The sequence below is a fragment of the Astatotilapia calliptera genome, chromosome 5, assembly GCF_964374335.1.
Source record: "Astatotilapia calliptera chromosome 5, fAstCal68.1, whole genome shotgun sequence".
Taxonomy (NCBI): domain Eukaryota; kingdom Metazoa; phylum Chordata; class Actinopteri; order Cichliformes; family Cichlidae; genus Astatotilapia; species Astatotilapia calliptera.
Window position 1 is genome coordinate 3,389,264 of NC_137426.1, and position 19,408 is coordinate 3,408,671.

Consider the following 19,408-nt stretch of genomic DNA (forward strand, 5'->3'; position numbering starts at 1 on the left):
GACTGGAAAGAGGTAAACGCTAGAGTGACCAACCGTCCTTTTCTTTGAGATGGATGAAAATGTCCGGGTTTTCCTACAGGCCTACAGAGGACTCATATGTGCAACATCATCCCCGAAATGTGGTGTAAGTGGTTGTTCCCCACGCACAGACGGGACAGAGCGCGGAGCAGCGCGCTGAAAAGATGCCAAAGCGCAAGTGCATCAAGAAATTTCTCTTGTACCATCCCAGTCGGAATAAATGGGAGGCGGAGTGCACTGTGTGCAGAGCTGGCACAGACATTTGTGTGTCTAACAAAGGTGCCAGAGATCTTGTTGCTCACATGGACACAGAAAAACTTAAAAAGGCTGCACGAGGCAAAAATTCATCTTGTAAGTTGACTGAGTTCTTTGTTACACCTGGAAAAACGAGGGTGCTTGTATCTGGAGCAGAAGGTGCACTGACATTTCATACTATGAAGCATCACAATAGCTACACATCCATGGATTGCACTAGTGTGTTGCTAAAAAAAAAACAACAAAAAAACATTTCCAGACTTTAACACAGCTAAAAAAGTTCAGCAGTGTCGCACCAAGACTGAAGCTATTGTCTCTCTTGAAGCTATGAAATCCAGTACGGTGACATTTCTCAGACTTAAGTAACCATGGAACAGAGAAAATATTCCCAATTTGACTGGACGAATGGTGGCGTGCAAACAAAGTTAACTGAGGTTAGAAACGCCAATTTTTGTAAATTTATTTATTTATTTATTTGCACTTGTTGACTTGTAAAAGCCTTTATGACATTTTTTATTTCACCATTCATTAACCGCACAGAGAAGGCATCTTTTAAATATGTTAACATTTTCTTTAAACAAACAGTATTATTAAAATTCTTCATAACTGGGCCAAGTGTCCTCTGTTTTGGAAATCAAAATATGGTCACTCTAGCAAATGCAGTTAGCCCACATGTGTCAAAATCAGTGTGACTGACTAACCTACAGCTTTACTGAGTGAGAGGCCGGTGTGCGCCGTGTCACTGTTATGTTGCTGAGGGTTGTGTTTTAACCCAAACCGTGATCTTTAATAAACCTAATCAGTGACTGAAAGAAGCGCAACCAAGTCCCAAATGACTCGGACCGCTCAGGTTCTAACAGACTTTGTAAACTGTCTCTGAAACTGGGTCGTTATTTTGTCACATTTGGTTTAAAAAGACACTAAAGCCAAAAGTCACCTTATGATTAACAGTGAGATGCAGGCAGCATCTGAAAAACCAGAATTATCTCTGAGAACTGACTGAAAAATCTCACTGAGGTGTAAAAACCTAAATTGAACACAGATTTTGAGTGTGCTATAATAAACATGGTTGTGGATGTTTATAAAAATCCTTCCAGACGTTTCAGACTGGCTCAAAAAGGTGCACGAGACCCTCTCTGTGAGGAAACACTAACCAGACAGATGACGCTTCAGTTCATCTCCTGGAGGGTGATGAGATGCAACGTTTAGGCTCTGACTCAGGACAGCAGCTGAAAACCGTAAAATCATAATCTGTTGCACAGAAGAGCAAATACATGAAACTCAAGAGTAAATCATTTAAATTTGGGTCATATTCTAAAGATAAATAAAGATATACTGCATCTTACAGTATTTATAGATTCCTACAGGCCTGTTTCAGTTTGAGATGCGTCATTGGTGTTTGTTTAGTCATCACTTTGTGAAACGTCAAACCCTTTGTACTCGTAAATGAACCAAACCTGTCAAACTGTCACTAAAAGTCAGTTCTGACGCTGCTGAGAGCATCAAACTCAGCATTCACCTGAGCTAATGTCTCTTTCTTTTTAATTCTACTAAGTCCTTTTCATGTCCATCTAATTTTTACACTCAGTTTATATTCAGTGTCCGTTGGGCACTTTGCTCTCTCCCTCTCTTCCTTTTGTTTTCTTTGTCATCATATCAAATGCAAATCAAATGTCCTTTAAAACTTGTCAAAGTCAAACAGAAGATAAAAAGGCACGTGTTGAAGAGAGAAAGGAAACCTGAAGTGCTGCATTTATAAAAGCACTAAAGATGTTTCTTAAAATGGAGACAACAAGTTAATAAAAAAGGGAAAATCTGAAAGAGAGCAAAGGAAAACAGAAACATTAAACTCATCAAATAACAAAGTTAAAGACAAGACATTTAATGAGGTGAAAAGATACTTTCACAATAAAAAAAAACAGGAAATGAAGGATAACCAAAACTCTTAAACACGACAGCATGAGCCTCGGTGCATATTTCTTTTATAGTTTTATGTAGCAGACGGTGGACGACAACACTGTTCTGGCTCTGGACTAACTTTTGAACTTCTAACTTAAGAAGCTGTTAACAGAAGAACTGGTTTAATATTTAGTTCTATTCTAGTTCCAGTTCACTCACCTCTGGTTTACTTACTATAACAACTTTCTTTCTGAGAGGACTGAAACCGTTAAGACGTCTTAATGAGAATCGGATTTGGGTGAACTGGCCCTTTAAATGTCACCTCTCTGCCAAAACTTCGTTCTGAAAGACAAGCAGGGTGAAATTTCCGCAGGATGAACGACATTAAGATTGTTCTGCAGCTTAGCTTGAGTTTCACATAATGGATGCTTGTGTCGGACGAGTCTCCGGGCAGGATTCCTTCCAGTCTGACAGAGAGCTGATGATCCACAGTTTGAAGCTGTGCCACGTCGAGTTGGGGCTGAACGCTGTTGTCTGTTTGAAAACGCGGAGAGAAACTGAGAAAGGTTTTTGTCATCATTTGAAAAAGCTTTGGCACAATGTTTCTCAGCCTAAACACAGTGCAACGTCTGCCTTTTCAGCATGATGAGAGTGTGTTCAGGACTTTGGAAGAAAAAGTAACGGATGAACTGTAAAGTTTCAACAGTGCTCAAAAGGAAACAATTAAGGGATTAAGGGAACAATCAGTCAGAGCAGTTAAGCATCAAGGACATCTCTCTGTCCAGTTAGGAAGCAAAAACTACTCAGACTCCACTTCAGCTGCTTTGGATCAAAGTGACATCAGGAGCCCTGGAGAGGCTGGACTCCTTTAAAGCAGCACAGGTAGTCCAGCTCCTCTAGGACGGCACGACCATTCAGGTGCCGTCAGGGTTTGTCAGTCTCAGAGAGAGACATCCAATTCATTTAGTTCAATTCAATTTTAATCATGTAGCTCCCAATCACAGCAACAGTCAGACAAAGGTGGCTTATCCAGTCATCCAGTCAACCCCCGGAATTTGTGGGGGTTGCGTTCCTAGAGCCCCTACGTTCCTGGATGTGGTGAATGAAAAGGCCATGAATGCCTATTTCTATAGTTTGAACCCTAAATATGCAGGTGGGCAGCATCTTAGAGCTTTAGGAAGAGCAAAAAGCTCAAGAACACTCAGCAACATGCAGCAGGTTGGGGGCAAGGCTCTACAGTGGGGGGGCAGTTGCCCCCTCTTGCTCCCCAGTAGATCTGCCCCAGTGCTGGATGTCCTCTTTCTAGGAAAACTCTCTCTCTCTCACACACACACACACACACACACACACACACACACACACACACTCTTTCTGTTTTATTTTTGTCGGGACAAACAGCACATCTGCAGACAGACTGAAGGAGAGAGAGATCAGATTCGTGACTGGCTGATTAAAAATTCATTTCTGCTATTTTGGCTGACAGTCAAAAGTCTGAACAAGGAGAGGAAACAAGAAAAAGGGGGACGAGGCGTGCCTAAAAAGTTTGGGTGTTTGTGATGGATCTGATAGGACACGAGAAAACTTTCAGAAAGTGCAGAAGGCAGTGAGAGTCCTGCAGCCAACGCTGATGATGAAGGCAGAGCATGACTGTGCAAACTGGAACATCAGTTATTTCATCAGATATAAAATCCAGTATGGAAATACTGACAGACAGTCACATGGCAGAAACAGTGTACATTTAGCCACGTAGAGTCAAGACGACCTGCTGAAGCTCCAACTGAGCAGCAGGTCTGAGTAGTTCAGAAACTGCTGATTACAGGGAACGGTTAAAAAAAAAAAGAGCAAATATCCAGTGAGCAGAAACTGTGTTAATGTTTGATGTCAGAGGTCAGAGTAACTCAGTAACTCAAATAACCGCTCGTTACAACCAAGATATGCAGAAGAGCATCTTGAACTGTAGACAGCAGAAGACCACACCTGTCAAATAACAACAGGAAATTGTGGCAATAATTGCAACAGACTTATTAAAACTGGTGAACAAATGATGAAATATAATTTGCCTGGTGTGTTGAGTCTCAGTTTGGGATGTGCTGCAACAGGAGAGTTACATGAAGGATGCAGCTGACAAATCTGCAGTTACTTTGTGACACTGTCATTTCAACATGGACCAAAATCTTTGAGAAGTGTTCTTTATATTTAATCTCTGCCATGAAGAATTGAAGCAGTTCTGAAGGAAAAATGGGGTCCAGCCTGTTACTGCCAAGGTGTACCTAATGAAGTGTCTGCTGCGTGTTTACAGTTACATTTGATTTAATTGGAACTTTAATAAGAATCTATATGTACAAAAGTAAAAGCAGCATCTTTTATTGCTTTAGTTTTTTATTTTCTTTGTTAGACAAGCAAACAACAAAAAACCCACAAAGGACACAAACCAACCAAACACCAGTGATCTCAAACACAAGCTGACTTTAAGGCCGACGCCAACAGGAAGCAAACTCAGATCCTGACATGCTCAAACAGATTTATACAAAAGGCAGAGACACAAGACGGCAGAAAGATTTTCACTTAGATTAACTTGTAAAATAAAAAGTCTAATCTGGAGTTGCTGAACTAAAGCAACATTTCATGTTTTTCTCTGGTTTTCTTTGTTTTGTTCGTTTGTTCACTTTTTTCCAGGAATCCAATTCTGGTCTTTATTTGATCCAAAAAATGTTTGTGCTTGAATATTGAGGTGAAATTAAACAGCTAGTTATATAAAACCAGCACGAAACAAAAAGTTAAAGAAAGAAATGTTCACAAAACAAATGTAGAGATTAAAGAGAGCCTCATTTTGAGTGTATGGATTTATCCATGAATCACTCGTTGAGTAAACTGACATGCTGCTCAGTTTTTTTTTTTTTTAAACTCAAGCATGTCAATTATATTAAATCAAAGTAAAAATTCAACAGTCTCAAGGTTGAAGAAGTTTGGCTGTACCAAAAATAAACCTGCAAATGCTTTCTGATGTTTGTTGTGGTTTCCATATTCAGCAGTTTATGAAGAATCAGTCAAAGGTTGGAAAATCAAAGAAGCATTTAAAAGTGTCTCTGTTACATTAAAGAAAAAAAAAAAAGAGGTTGTCTGGTCTCCAGTGACTTTGACTTAATTTCAGGCAGCAACAAGCAGCTCATGCAAATAATTCAACAACAATCAGGCGCCATTATTTTAAATATGTGTCCCCTTTTTCTGAACGTCGAGGGATCAAAACCAGTTTTTATATTCTGACAGCCCCACAGTGCATCCACAGTTGGTAGGACAAGGCAGAAAAAGCTTTGCCTGTAACACAGCAGGAAATGAATTGTGCTCATGAGTCATCATCTTACAGAGAAACACAGGAGACACCAACCAGCTTAAAGGGGCAGTTCAAACAAACTCACAGGTTCTTCCTCCGGCCTGCACTGATATCCATCCACCTTTATCAGTTTGGTCTCAGACATGCCTACAGCTGCTTATTACTGCAAAGTAACAGGCTGATAAAACACGAGCATGTCAATGACTGTAACCACAGACCTGATGGATGATCTGCATCACAAGAAGGCTCAAAAAACAGTGTGAACACAGAGAAATGATCCAAATTAGCTGAGCTGTAGACAGACAACGGTCAGCTACAGCTTCCCAAGGTGGACAATTCGAATTTCAAGCCACAATCAAATCTAAACAGACATAAAGGAAAAGTGAACCCACTGTACAGTTCTTATGAAGGATGAAAACAGCCACAGAGGGCAGAAACATTTCTGCAGCAGGCTGCTAACATGTTTATTTCTGCTATGATGCTGTGGACCGAAAGGAAACTGGCCATGTGACTAAAACATGGCTGGTGGATAAAGAGCACCGCAGGCCACAGGAAAATGTGCACATTGTGGATTTGAACCACCCGTTAAATACAGCATTGTGTGATGAAATCCAGCTGAAGGGTTTCCCTCTGAAAGCAGCCGTTCTCACATTTTTTCTAAAGTCCTGTTTTTGACACTGAACTTTTCAGCTGAATGAATCAAAATATACACATGCAGCCGAGTGTTGCTCATATATACAGACGTGACCGTGTATGAAGGAACTCTGAACCATCTACAGCGTTTTCTAATTGGTTCTGCCATTATTTCACAGCCCTGAGGAGTTTTTATGACCTGAGAAGCTCATTTTCATCCGGACACACACACAAACCGTCACCTCGCCGACTGACTGCGTCACCGCTAAACCTACGTAGAAAAATATAAACCGTCCCTTTTTTTCTCTTGTGCTGGACCTCCTAAAGGAATGTCAGAAGTTAAGTCTTCTTGGCACTTTTTCAGGAGCGGCCTCGTCGAGTCCGCTGTGCCAGATCAAACCCGGGGGGATAAAAGCTTTGTTGAATCTGCTCCATAAATCTGTCAAACCAGGTCTGTTTTTTTAGAGCTTATTTTAGGAGAGATAAAGAAAAAAACTGGATCTGAAATGAAAATCCAAACAATAAGAAGGGCACTGGTGGTTAAACAAAAAGGCAAATGTGCTCATATTTCACATTTTGGTGCAATCAACAATCAGAACATCAAAATTCAGAAGTTTTAGGATCCCAAACTTCATGTTTTACTTACAAACCATCATCTGTGCTTTCAAAAAATGACTTTGTGGAGAGATGGAACAGTTAGCAAGTAAACGGATATAAGAAAGATGAGATCTTCTCGTCTATTGTCCACTGTCAAACATTTATAAGGAGACATTAATAAATGGTTCCTAACACACTGTAACGTTACAAGTGCCCACGATATGCTCATTTACAGTTTCATCGTTTCATTTTGCAGCAGACTACGTCTACATGTTTAATGTTAAAGAATGCAGGATTTTCCTCACAGGCTTCACTGATACAGAACCTCTGGCCCTGCTGTGATTGGTCACCTGTCTCTGCTGTGATTGGTCACTTGGCTAATCGAGAATAAGGCACTGTCAGAGAACGTCTTTGTAGGGAGTCGTGCTGAGACGATCCAAAATGAAGGAGACTTCATTGTAAAATTTGCAGGGTCAACATTTTTGATAGAAGGGCAGGAGAGTGTATATAATTCTACTTTCTCTCTCTAAATACTTTTTAAACAAGCTCAGCTGAAGTAAAATACGTTTTTGTAATTATTAGAGACGTGACAGGAGCGTGCACCACGAGTACAGCAGCTTTGATTTCAGTCATGAAGCGAGCAGGAGAGATTTTTAGATACAGTCGCCTTCAATCACAGCCGGCTGCTTCTGTTTGTGCTGTGGTTCAACCACACTGCTCTGGGAACGGGCATAGTCGAGGGGGCCGTCCTGACCAATCAGCATGTTTTAGCACAATGCGAACATTTTAACTCGAAAGAAAAAAAAAAATCTGCTTCACTGGAAGAAAAATTAAATGGCCTGAGTGTAATTTTATTTTTATCAAAAAACAAACACAAAAAAAGTAAAATGAGGGATTTTCTGTGTAGAGCACAATCATTTTAGCCCCCGAGCTCCACACACTCCACTTCACTCAGGAAAATCTGTCTACTGCCCCCTGCTGGACTTTAGGGAGTTTCTCTACAACAAGTTTTGCTTCAGTTTAGCGAGAACAGTGAGCGAAGTTCATCTGAGGACGAGTCAAACCAGCGGCCGGGCGGCCACTGTGCCCCGTGCTACACTCAGAGACCCACTCAAACAAAGGAAACGTATAAAAAAACAAAAAGGGCACTTCATTTAGTCTGCATGTCGACAACAATAACTCCTCCTGTGCTGTAATGACAGGATACTGATGACGTACTGTAATACTGGAGTTATGAATGTCGACACAAACTGGAAACACTTGAAAATGTCTTTTAACTCCTAATTTACAGTGTGTTAGAAACATTTACTAAATATTGACATAGTTCTACAGATTTGTAATTTCATGTAGCCAGATTTCTTTTTTCTTTTCTTTTTGATCATCTCAACCTGTCAGATTCATCTTCTGACCCACAAGCCGACAGACAACCGAAACCCAACCGAACAAACCAATCAGAGAGCAGAATCATCACCTGTGAACTGTAAACACTCCTCATTAACTGGCCCAAGAGCTGAGATGACGATCGCATAATCTTATAAATATATAAAACTGGAAAAAGTGAAATGATGTGCTCTACAAAGCAAAGAATACGTCTGGTTCACGAACCACACTCTGCACTAACTGATCCCATTTTTCTGTCTTCTTTACTGAAGTAATTCTGCAGGCTGGCTTCATGCTGCAGCTGCAGGAGTGAGAGAAATGTGCTTCAGCCCACAGAAGATCAAAGACAAAAGAAAAGATCTAGTAACAGTTTGGTCGCGAGGCACAAACACAAAGTCCGATATAATGAGTAGGACTTCAATGTAACACCAAGTTATGAAATGTAGAAAACAGAAACGCAGGGACATGTACCAGATTAGAGAGTTTCCTCAAGCAGCTTTGAAAGAAACCTTAGCTTTGGAGTTCAGAGCAAACTGTGTGGAAACACAGAATATGTGCAGCATCTCTCAGATGACCAGTCGAGTGGAAGAGGAGAAAAACTGGTTATCTCCTCTGCTTTTAGCTGTGAATTCAAATTCAGTGATTTGTTGTCTTTTAGAGATCTTTGGAAAAGCAGACGTGCCGACAGAACCCAGTTTTATCCACTGTCCATGTTACATTTTTGTGCATTTTTCAAGAATGAAGATTCATTCTGTTCTATAAAACACCTCGCTGTCTGACGCAGAAACCTAGAAAAGCTCCGCAGCTTCACCAACAATGATGGCAAGAAGTTAAGTAATAGACGAGTACCGAAGTTTAACAGTCAGCAGTTCAAATGATGATGTACCACATGATTACAGACAGGACCTGACGGTCTCCAGGTATGTTCACCTGTTCACCTCCTTAAAGAAACTGTGTGCAAGCTTGAAATAAGCAGAAAGAAACTCGAGTCCAAAACTGCTGCTGATGATACTGAAATGAAAAGAAATGCCACAAACAGAAGGATCATGGATCTCAAGCAGACAAAATAAATGTCAATGATATTCAGCTGAACAGCTTTTCTACAGTTTTTCTTAGACAAAGGTCCAAAAGCTCAGCAGGCAGACGTCAAACCGATAATCCTCACTCCCCAAACGTCACATCACGCAGAAACTCCAGCAGCCTCGGTGACGTTCCTCCAAACTGCTGCGGGAAACGTGAGAGAAATCCTTCAGAACTTCTCAGAAGTTCGGCTGCCTTCGTTTTTTGGCCTCGATGGCGTCGAGGATGGGCTGCCTCTTGGACTGGTAGCGCTGGCGGATCTCCTCGATCTCCTGCTCCATCTGAGGGTCCAGAGAGGCGAGCTTCAGCCGCAGATCCTCCACCGACCACGTGCTTACCTAGAGGAGAACACATTGAACTATGTTAAGGCTGCTGTGCTTATTCATCAGCATCGAGGACCTCGGGTGTGTGAGACGGAAAGTCAGGGCACCTCATTAAGAGCAAACATTTATTTTCCCTGAGTTTGACGAGCGTTGACTTTCAGGCTCCTCTCATGTGGAACCAGCTCACAGTTTGGCTTCAGACTCCCTCCCTGCTCTCACCTCTCTGCTTTAAATTATAGTTACGAGAAACACAAAGTTTTCTGAACACTGAACGTTTGTCATGAGTGAACTCTCACGGTCAGCTTTTGATACACACAATGCGTCACAATGACATTCGAAGCAGGATTTGATGACTTGAGGGTCAAAGATCAACGCGGACGCAGTCCATTAGTGGACGCTGACAAAAACCTTTACCGCGCCCTCAAAGTACGTCACACATGACAGCAATAACCAAAGTGTCTGATGAAAGTATCTATTTTAGCAGCTTTCAAAGGATGAATCTATTGACTTGTATTCAATCCCTCCTCTCTCGGTTGCCGGCCTCAGACAGGGACCTGGTGCTTGCTTTAGCTTTTCCCCAGGGGATTCCCCCTCTCAGCTTTTACCAGCAGCACAACGCTCTCAGGCTATTTATTACCCAGAATCAATAGAGCTAAAATAACGCCGCCGTTTGAGTCCACTAGACAGATAACCGTGAACAAGGGAAGGTCCTACAACTGGACTCCAAAAAAGCGGCCAAAAGGGCCAAAAGCTCACATCAACATTTGCTGCTGATATGTCCAGTTCATTCAATATATTTACAGTAATCAATCATGAGTATTGCTTACAGGAATCATCCAACTAAAGCATTTAAAAATGGGACAAGACCTTCTTTGATTTATGGACTCATCAATGAAGAAGTAAAATTAACCTAACAGACCAACAAATATATTTTTTATGTCAGAAGCATTTTAACTTTTGGAGAAGACAGCTTAATTATTAAACTAGCCAATAAATTCTTAATCAGTTATTAAACTAGCCAATAAAAAAATACTCACTTATTGAATAAATGATGAAGTGCATCAAAACAGCAACGGGAGGTTTTAACTGGAATATTAAGATGTGACCTTCGGGCATGGACGCGCTTGTTTTTTGTTTTTTAAAAGGTTCCTTCATGTAATGATCTGCTAGAGGGTGTGGGGGGGCCACAGCCCCGTCCTCCAGGGCATGAGCAGGTATGGAGGAGATCAAAACTCCAGACATCCAGAGGCCCCCAGAACACAAGAGACCAAGGAAGACCCACACTGTCCCAGTAAGAGCTAAGGAGAGTCCCAGATGAGGGCTCACTCAGCAGCCGTGGAGCAGAAGCCAGGGGGAGTTGCAGTGACGCGCCCGTGAGCTCCGCCGGCAGCCAGCTGTGCCTGAGTGACCGAGCCCCAGGCCGAGAGGCCGGGGCTTTAGCACCCCACCTCCGAAGTGGGCCGAGCGAGCCCCAGGCTCCATGCCCCGATAAGCGGCCGCCAAGGAGTGAGCCGGTGTGTACCTGGACGCCCACCCCCAGACACAAAGAACCACCAACGCACCGATGTCTGAGGGGGTCCGCCACTGGCAGGGGAAGTGGTGGTAGGGGGAGATAGGCCTCCAAACCTTGGAGGGCCTGAGATGTCCCCAGAGAGGTGGCGCCTGACACCCAACCTGACATATAGACACAGACATACAGGCACACACAGACACAAACATCCATTCCCACCCTCATGCTCTCATATGCACTTACTCCACACTCAACCAACGTGGAGACAGACATAAAGAGACGTTGTACACACGATCACACTCCCCAATCGTACTCTACAAACCGGGTCTAGGTACCCTTGCCCCTGGAGGGGGGGGAACTGCACCCAGACCCAGGTGGTGTTACCCTTTTCCCTGCGGTGGGGGGAGGCAGACCGCCCCGACTCCGCAGCAGCAGGGAGGCCCCACACTCCAGACCGCAGTCGGACGGCCAACTCCTCCTCCTAGCCCCCCCGCTCCAGCAGGTCGCAGAGAACGGGGGTGAGAGAAGACTCCAAACCTCCCTCCACCCGCTCATTGTAATGTTGATGCATGTGTGTTCTAAGGTGCATTTAAAACCCAGGAGGGCATGGAGCTACCTGCCAGAGAGCAGCAGGTAAGCGCATGGTCCCTCCTGCTAGCCCTCAATGTCTACGTGTATTTAAAATTGAGAGGTGGGCAACGATGCCAGGGGTGGGGTGTACACCCTGATGGTCCATGCTCACAGGTGTACACACGGGTGATCACACCCACAAACTACACCCTTTTTGGCTCCTACCTCAAAGCACACTGTGTTCTGTTGATCTTATGTGCTGCACAATAATGTTTAATATTTAGTATTTACTGTCATATTCCCATATATCATTGTGATGCTGTTTATTCTATTACTCTTGTTCTCTTCTGCTTGCTTTCTTTTTTCTTTCTCAGCAGGTGATCCAGGTGATTGATATATGCATTTTTTTAAAAAATTTTTTATTCTTTTTTTTCTTTTTCTGCTCATTCTGTTGGTTTTTGGTTTTTGCCCTTCTCCCCCGTCCCTCTTCTCAGCTGTTTCTCTTTCCCTCTTTCTTTCTCCCCTTCTTTCCCCCAGTCAAGTCTGTCCCATGTTCAGTAAGTGAAAATAAAATAAACAATAAAAGGTGAATCAAATGGACCATTATGGCAAGGCTGGGATGGTCAGTTTGGTAAAGTAAATCCGTTGGGCATCTTTCTTTGCCTTTAGACAACAATTCTGATGCAAAAGAGCCAAACGGGACAGGAAAAAAAAAAAAAAAAAAAAAAAAAAAAAAGATGTGACCTTCGGAGCTTTATCAGTACTTTTGCTGATCAGCAGGTTCAAACCCAAAGTGAAAGTGTGCTTCACCTAAACACAGACGCACATCACACCTGTGCACCTGCTGCTGTTATTAACAGAAGGATCGCTCGGCTCCTCCCATCACAATCCTCAACACTGAAACCTGCTTCGACTCCAGCGGTCGGTGCGCTCGACTTCACAGCCGACTGAATTCATTCAAACTTCAACACAAACTAAAACTTTGACGACTTCTTCAGTTAAACCAATAAAATCACCTGATGCACTTTGACACATTTGACACAGCACACTCTTGACTTTGTTGTAAATTTCGATGCCGGGTTTAGGGAGGAGTCCCTCTTTAAGGATGCGGTCATTAAAATGAAAATATGAATTATCCATAATGTTGTTATGAGCGCATTCTTTTCAGCTGCAGCTGTGATGCATTATTTTGTTGAGCAAACAACTACAAAAACACACACTTTGGTTATGAAATATTTAGCACCTGAGCTAACTGCTTACAAACCGTCTGCTCTCTCAGCTTTTCCACAGCACGCTGCATAATTTGACCAAAAACACAGAGCCGCCCTCTAAAGGGAACGACATCAAAGCACTCGGTGGCTGTACAAGAAGAATGGGGGTGGGCTTTCCCTCTCCACCTATCCTTATCAAACCGAAGGGTATTTAAGGCTGCTGTGTGTATCTGTAGTTTTCATATTTTGCTGTAGTGGTAAACCCACAGCTGAATTCTCCCTTTTCAGCTCATCTCAGCACTTTTCTGCCATTTTAATTCCCTTTCATGCAGAAACAGTTCTGTGAGATCTCAGCAGCCAAACACGAGTTTGCAAAAACAGTGGAGCATTCAGCAGCTGAAGAGCTAAAGGATTTCACTGTATTGTTGGCTGCAGATACAAAGCTGCTCATCTGTTCTGACATTGTTGCAGCTCGTCCTGCCAGCTCAGAGCTTTCTATGAGTACACAACTTCTTAAGTGTGCGCAGACTACAAACGGGGCTTTGCTTGTAGAAATGGATGTACCGTCACAAGAACTAAAGATTCCATTTCAAACAAACTTCAGTGCAGCTTTAAGAGCAATCAGGCTCACCAACAGCACTATTCTCTCATCTGTTTCAAACTGTTCTAAGCAGGACAGCGTTATAGAGTCAGTCTGCTCAGGAGCAACCAGAAAGAGCACACTGCCCCATCAAGTGTTTCCTCACTTCTTCACTCCGGGACAGATTTTGTTCGATTCACATCTAAATATGAAATAAACAATATGAAAAAGCAGAACAGCTGATTACTGGTAATAATGTAACTCAGTGTTGCAGTTCACCACAGAACTAATGTAACAGTGTTACCAGATTACTTATTCTCAGTAAAGCATTATTTGCATGATTTTTTAAGTAAGGATTAATATGCGTTACATTACTTCTCTTGAGTAATGACTGAAACTATAGAAATGATCAGCTGTGTCAAAAACCTGCGGCAAATCCAGAAGACGAGCAGCACATCAGGATGCTTTTCACTCCCTTTCTTTAAAGCTGTATTTACACTTTAACAGCAGCATTTCATCTGCTAGATTCTCTAAATGGGGCTAATTATCACAATCATTAATTAAAGATTGCAAAACAACCCAAAACAAAACAGAACTTCGATATATCTCCGTGGGAACCTGATATGGGATCTCACTGTTGGTCAGAGTAAAATTCAAAGCAAAAGTTGTTCTGCTAGTTCATCAGGCCCTGCAGAAGCACCAGGCTCCAACTGCTCTGGCACAGCGGTCCCCAACCCCCGGGCCACGGACCGATACCAGTCCGTGAGTCGTTTGGTACCGGGCCGCGAGAGTTGAGGCTCGGGTGTGAAATTTATGGTTTTCAGGGTTTTTATCGTTAACTCTGTTTCCCTGGGTCTTTTTCCGTGTTGCAGTTGTGTCTTATTTTGAAAGAAATATTGATGTGTTACCATAGCGACCAGAGAGCATTAAGGGGCAGAGAGGGGGATGTTACTCTCAGTGTTGTTGGCGCAATTTCAGGAGGACGCTGCTAATAAAGTTACACAATTACACATGTTTCTGAATTTATGTTTATTTTTATATTTACAAAATGCCAAATACCAGTTTTTGTCTTGGTCGTATCATTTTATTTTGTTCTATTTATCCACGACACCTTAAAGGCCGGTCCATGAAAATATTGTCTGACATTAAACCGGTCCGTGGGGACCGCTGCTCTAGGGTTCTCTGAGCCTCGATCACACAGAGGTCAAAAGTTGAGCCATAGACTCACAGTAGCTGAAGAGAGCCTTCTGTTCAATAGCTGCTTTCATTCCAGACATAAAGACTCAAACAGGAACTTCTGGAAACAAATCCATGTTCATTAAAGCAGTGGAGAACGTCTGATTTTCAGTTAAAGTACACAAATCTTTAACAATGAGCGCCTGCTGGCTCTGGCTGTACTCAGACATTCAGACGTGTTCCCACCAAGTCTGACTCCCTCTCGAACGCATGACGGCTCCCTGGAAGAGGTTTTGAACCCTTTATGCAAAGTTTCCATTCATCCACAAGCAAAAGCTAGGGTACTCCTAGTGCTGGTGTAAGACACGGATAAATGGGAGGGTGGTGTCAAGAATGACTAAATTAAATGGGTTAACAATAACTGTTCCCAGTGCTGATCACCAGCAGGGTGTTTGAGGAAACTGCTACTGGCTGAAGGTGGAGGAGGCGGGGGAAGGCACAAAGGAGGGACAACCTACTGAAGGAGATACAGAAGCCTGGTGTGACAGAGGATGAGGATGCTAGGGAAAGGTAATAAAGAAAAGTTGAAAGATAATGTCTGCTGAGATTATAAGATGAGTCACTAAAGCAGGGTGGGGGAACTCCAGGCCTCAAGGGCCAGAGTCCTGAAGGTTTTAGGTATCACCCTGGGTCAGCACACACGAATCACAGGAGTAGTTCATTACCAGGCCTCCGGAGAACTTCAGGACATGTTGACGAGGTCCTTTAGCCATTTAAACCAGCAGACACCTCAAAAACCTGCAGGACACCGGCCCCTGAGGCCTGGAGTTCCCCCACCACTGCACTGAAGCCGCCATCAGGAAAGCAAACAAACTCCAGTGGTCTGTGTGTGTGTGTGTGTGTGTGTGTGTGTTGGCATGTCTCTTTAAGTTGTTTAACAGTTACGTTTTGACAGATCATGTGACAGATGAGGGCTCACTAGACAGTGACTGGTTTCAACCTGCATCCGCTGACCGTCTGCCAGCCAAGAACATGGACTCCTTTACATCTGAAGAGGAGAGAGAGAGCGATAGAGAGAGAGAGATAGAGAGATAGAGAGAATGGAAAAAAGCAGCAGGAGGGATGAAAAAAAGAAACCAATAAGTGAAGAACAAAAATAGACGGGAATGAAAACAGAGAAAAAGAGAAAGCGCTGGGTGGTGCGCGGGGAAGGTTGTTCTACGTCTTCTCATGAATAATGCAGGTTAGTGCTTTCCTCCATATGTTCTTATGCTGCATTGTCACACTACTAAGGAGGCTGGAGCTAAAACCACAGCTAAAATGGTAAATATTAATGCAGGACAGCTATATATAGACCTTAAAATCCTATGCAAGATGATGACACACCTTAAAATAAAGGTGATTTATGCAAACACCTCTGCCATGTACAATGGGGACACTATTAGCAAGGGTCTACAGAGACGAGAGTGAAAGAGCAACCCTGCGCGGGAAGAAATAAACCTCGAAAAGATTTTAAAAAGCACATGTATAAATCACAAACTGCTGGAGTTTTCAACGAGCCTACATGACTGTCCCGGGTAAGAGCATTAAAAAAACATCTGATAGCAAAATACAAAAATAGAAGAGCCGACATATCTAAAATTAAACACAGTCAGCATGCGGCTGTCAACAAGCTGTCTCAGTGTATTAGAGATCCAAAAAGAAATTAGCTTTTTATCCTCACATTTGAAAGTCTAATGGAACAATAAATCCCCCCGAGTGGGATTGGAGTCTTCGAGTAAAGCCGACTTGATTTTCCCCTAAACGCTGCAGAAACAGCTTTACTTCTGCTGCCATCAGGTCGTCTCTGTACACACAGAGGCTCAGTGCTAATTGGCAGTATGTTCATGCACCGCAGACACAGAAATACTCAGATCCTCTGTGCTACAAAACACAAGGCAAGTTCAACCTGTGAAAATGTCAGTATTAGTAAAACCTGCGTTTATCCTCGGTGCTGTTGTAGTTATACTGAAACTAAACTGAAAAGTCTTGAAAAGATAATTTAGCTGACTAAAATACAAAGATTACACTTTGAATAAACAGTATTGTGTAATAACAAAACTAACTGAAAGAAAACAAACAAATCAATCTGCTCCTCTATTAAAGTCCTGCGTTGCCACTGCTTGCATCCACACTCTGATTCATTTGGTCGCCACCTGCTGCTCGTGGTCATAATGAGGGCAGCACCTCATTACCAACCCCGAGTGAGCTCTCCACCTTTAAACTGGCTGATGATAACAAACACATTTAAAACAATGCAAACCACAAAGAGCAAACCTAACTGGAACTTCCATATGTCCAGTTATGAGCCAGCTGCTCTACACTTCCTGTAAATGTGCAGGTCCTGTTCCTCAGTGTTTTGGGGAGCATTTCAGCTCAACGCAGTCTCTGATCAAACAGTGTAGACAGGAAGCATCTGTCATGTACTTCCTCTTGTCTATAAATGCATGCTGCTTATATTCCTGCGTGTTCGAGTGCAGATGTAAATGTTTAAGTCAACTCGTCTCCCTCGAACACACAATCCAAAACTTTTTCAAGTCACTGAGAGACGATCTTCTAACTGAACGTGTGCCTGACAAGCATCAAACCTGACAGCATGTAGGCGTCACAGCCACGAGCGATACACCTCTGTGATGATCCTCTGTGTGTGTGTGTGTGTGTGTGTGTGTGTGTGTGTGTGTGTGTGTGAGTGTGAGTGACTGTGTGTTTCTTCCCTCCTTCCTACATCGAACAGTTACAATATTAAAGATCCAGGAGAACAAGAGGGAAAATCAGGGTCAACCAGCGGGGAGCCGTCACTGTCTGTTAGTGTACCGACTTCAAACGCACAGTTGCACACATATAAGTGCATTCAACACACACACACACACACACACACACACACACACACACACACACACACACTTGAAAATTATGAAGTCATACATGCGCACATTCAGCAGAACACACGTCTTTGTTCTTTTATGGCTCAAACAGCCGCTGTGAAATTCAGTGTTGTACATAATTCAAGCAAAGCTTCACCACTGATAATAAATTCTGCAAAATACAATTTTGCTTTATTGTTTTGTTTGTTTCTTTTTAATAATTTCAGCTTTTAGGATTCGGTGCCTACCTGTAGTTTTATTTATCGTTTTGCTTTCTGCTGATGCGTCGTCTGAACAGCTAAAGGTGAAACGGCAGCTGGGTGATCAGGTAAGAGAAACCACCTCGCAGTTAAAGGTCACATATTCAATATTTAATTCCAGCAGCAGGAGCAGCCACGCGTCCAGCATAAATGTCTCTGAGCGAGACAAACAACCTCTGCTTTTTCGTTAACATGATTTCATCTGAGGCATCAGGCTCTGAAAAGTGAAGCAACTCAGAAGCTACAATAAACTAAATTTTAACCATTTTTAGAGCTTTGAATTTAAATTCTTTAACCTAAGACCCGAACTCTTCCATGGCATTTTTAATTTCTCTTTGCTATTTGGGCTCATTGGCACTTGATGAATGTAAAAACAAAGAATTACCTGATTTTTGTTTCTGAGAAAAATGAGATCCACATATGAGGATATTCGTTTTAAATTTCGATAGAACAGTGGCAGTATAACGTCCTCGTAAGTGGATATCAGGCCCTTGGAGAGCAAAATTGAGTATTTTGGTCTAGACATCACTCATTGTTTATTAGACATCTCCACAGGTTGATCTGAAGACATCAGACATATTCTGAGAGGTTCTAAGGAGCATTCAGCCCGATCCATATTGTGATTAACCTCCGCCCTCCTGCCCTTTCTCTATGGTTTAATCTGAGTTCTGATTAGCTGCAGAGGCTCACCTGCATGCATATAAAGCCAAAGGAGAAGGTGCAGTTGGGTTAGCTCCATCTCCTCCATCCACTTTGGTAGTTTCTTATTTATAATAAGTTTATGAGCTACTGGCAGTTTTCAATCCTCACTAGTTTAGTTTAGTAACTTTATTTTAGGAGAGAAGCCTGAATCACACGGCTCATTGTGCAGCTGGTTCACCGTCTTCATCTCCATTACTCGTGTTGCTTTTTAGAGCAACCTGACTGCAGACGGCAGCAGCGCACTTAAATACACACACAGTATTTGTACAGGTAATATTTACCCTCGCCCATCAGATTTATGGTTTGAGTGTTTTCTTACTTTCAAACCTGTGTGACTTTTCCTTGTATTTAATCAGTATTTCACTTAGATACCAGGAACATTTCCAAAATGAAGACCTCTACTTTTTATTGAAAACGAAGCAGCTGGTGGGGATCATACCCCTGTGCCGTGTTCATGGTGCCATTTTAAATATAGTTCCTGTCACCTCAGTGCTTGTACTGATGTGAATTCAGTAACATCTACAGGTGTTCAGTGGACCAGGTAACGGCTTCACGGTAAAGTGTAACAGTGTGCGCCACGTTTCCAGCTCACCACTTCAAGATCTCCTTCTCCGGGCAGTTTGCGGTTATCAGCGTTGTTTTGTCCTTTTCCTCCTCCGTCATTATGAATGTTCGCCTCCTTCTCCTTCTGCTCAAAGTACTCCAGGAAGGACGGCTTGGCTGGCTTGGCAGGCTGCATGGTCTCATCTCGCCCTGTAAAACAAACAGCAAGTCCAACATTTACTTTACTGCAGATGAGTCTTAGACTGTGAGAGCGACACGCACAGACTCCATAATGGACTGAAATCTCGAGGTAGCTTCAGAGACACCGCACTGAAACACAGCAGCAGGACTGCTGAGACCTTTGCTGCTGTTCTTGCAGCGGATGACGGGTTTGCTGGAATCGAGTGTTGTTGAATTAAATATTTCTTGGAAAAGGT

The 19,408-nt window shown here is 42.7% G+C and overlaps 1 protein-coding gene across 1 annotated transcript in view; it reads right to left on the reverse strand.

Annotated features, from left to right (window-relative positions):
• Window positions 1–4,533: 4,533 nt before the first annotated feature.
• Window positions 4,534–19,408, reverse strand: part of LOC113021863 (serine/threonine-protein kinase 4-like) — a 46,111-nt gene continuing 31,236 nt past the window's right edge. The window contains exons 10-11 of the mRNA XM_026166673.2: window positions 19,021–19,181; window positions 4,534–9,531 (exon numbers count right to left, since the gene is read on the reverse strand). Of these exons, the coding sequence (XP_026022458.2) occupies window positions 9,373–9,531; window positions 19,021–19,181 (320 nt within the window). The 3' untranslated portion in view covers window positions 4,534–9,372. The remainder of the gene's footprint in view (window positions 9,532–19,020; window positions 19,182–19,408) is intronic.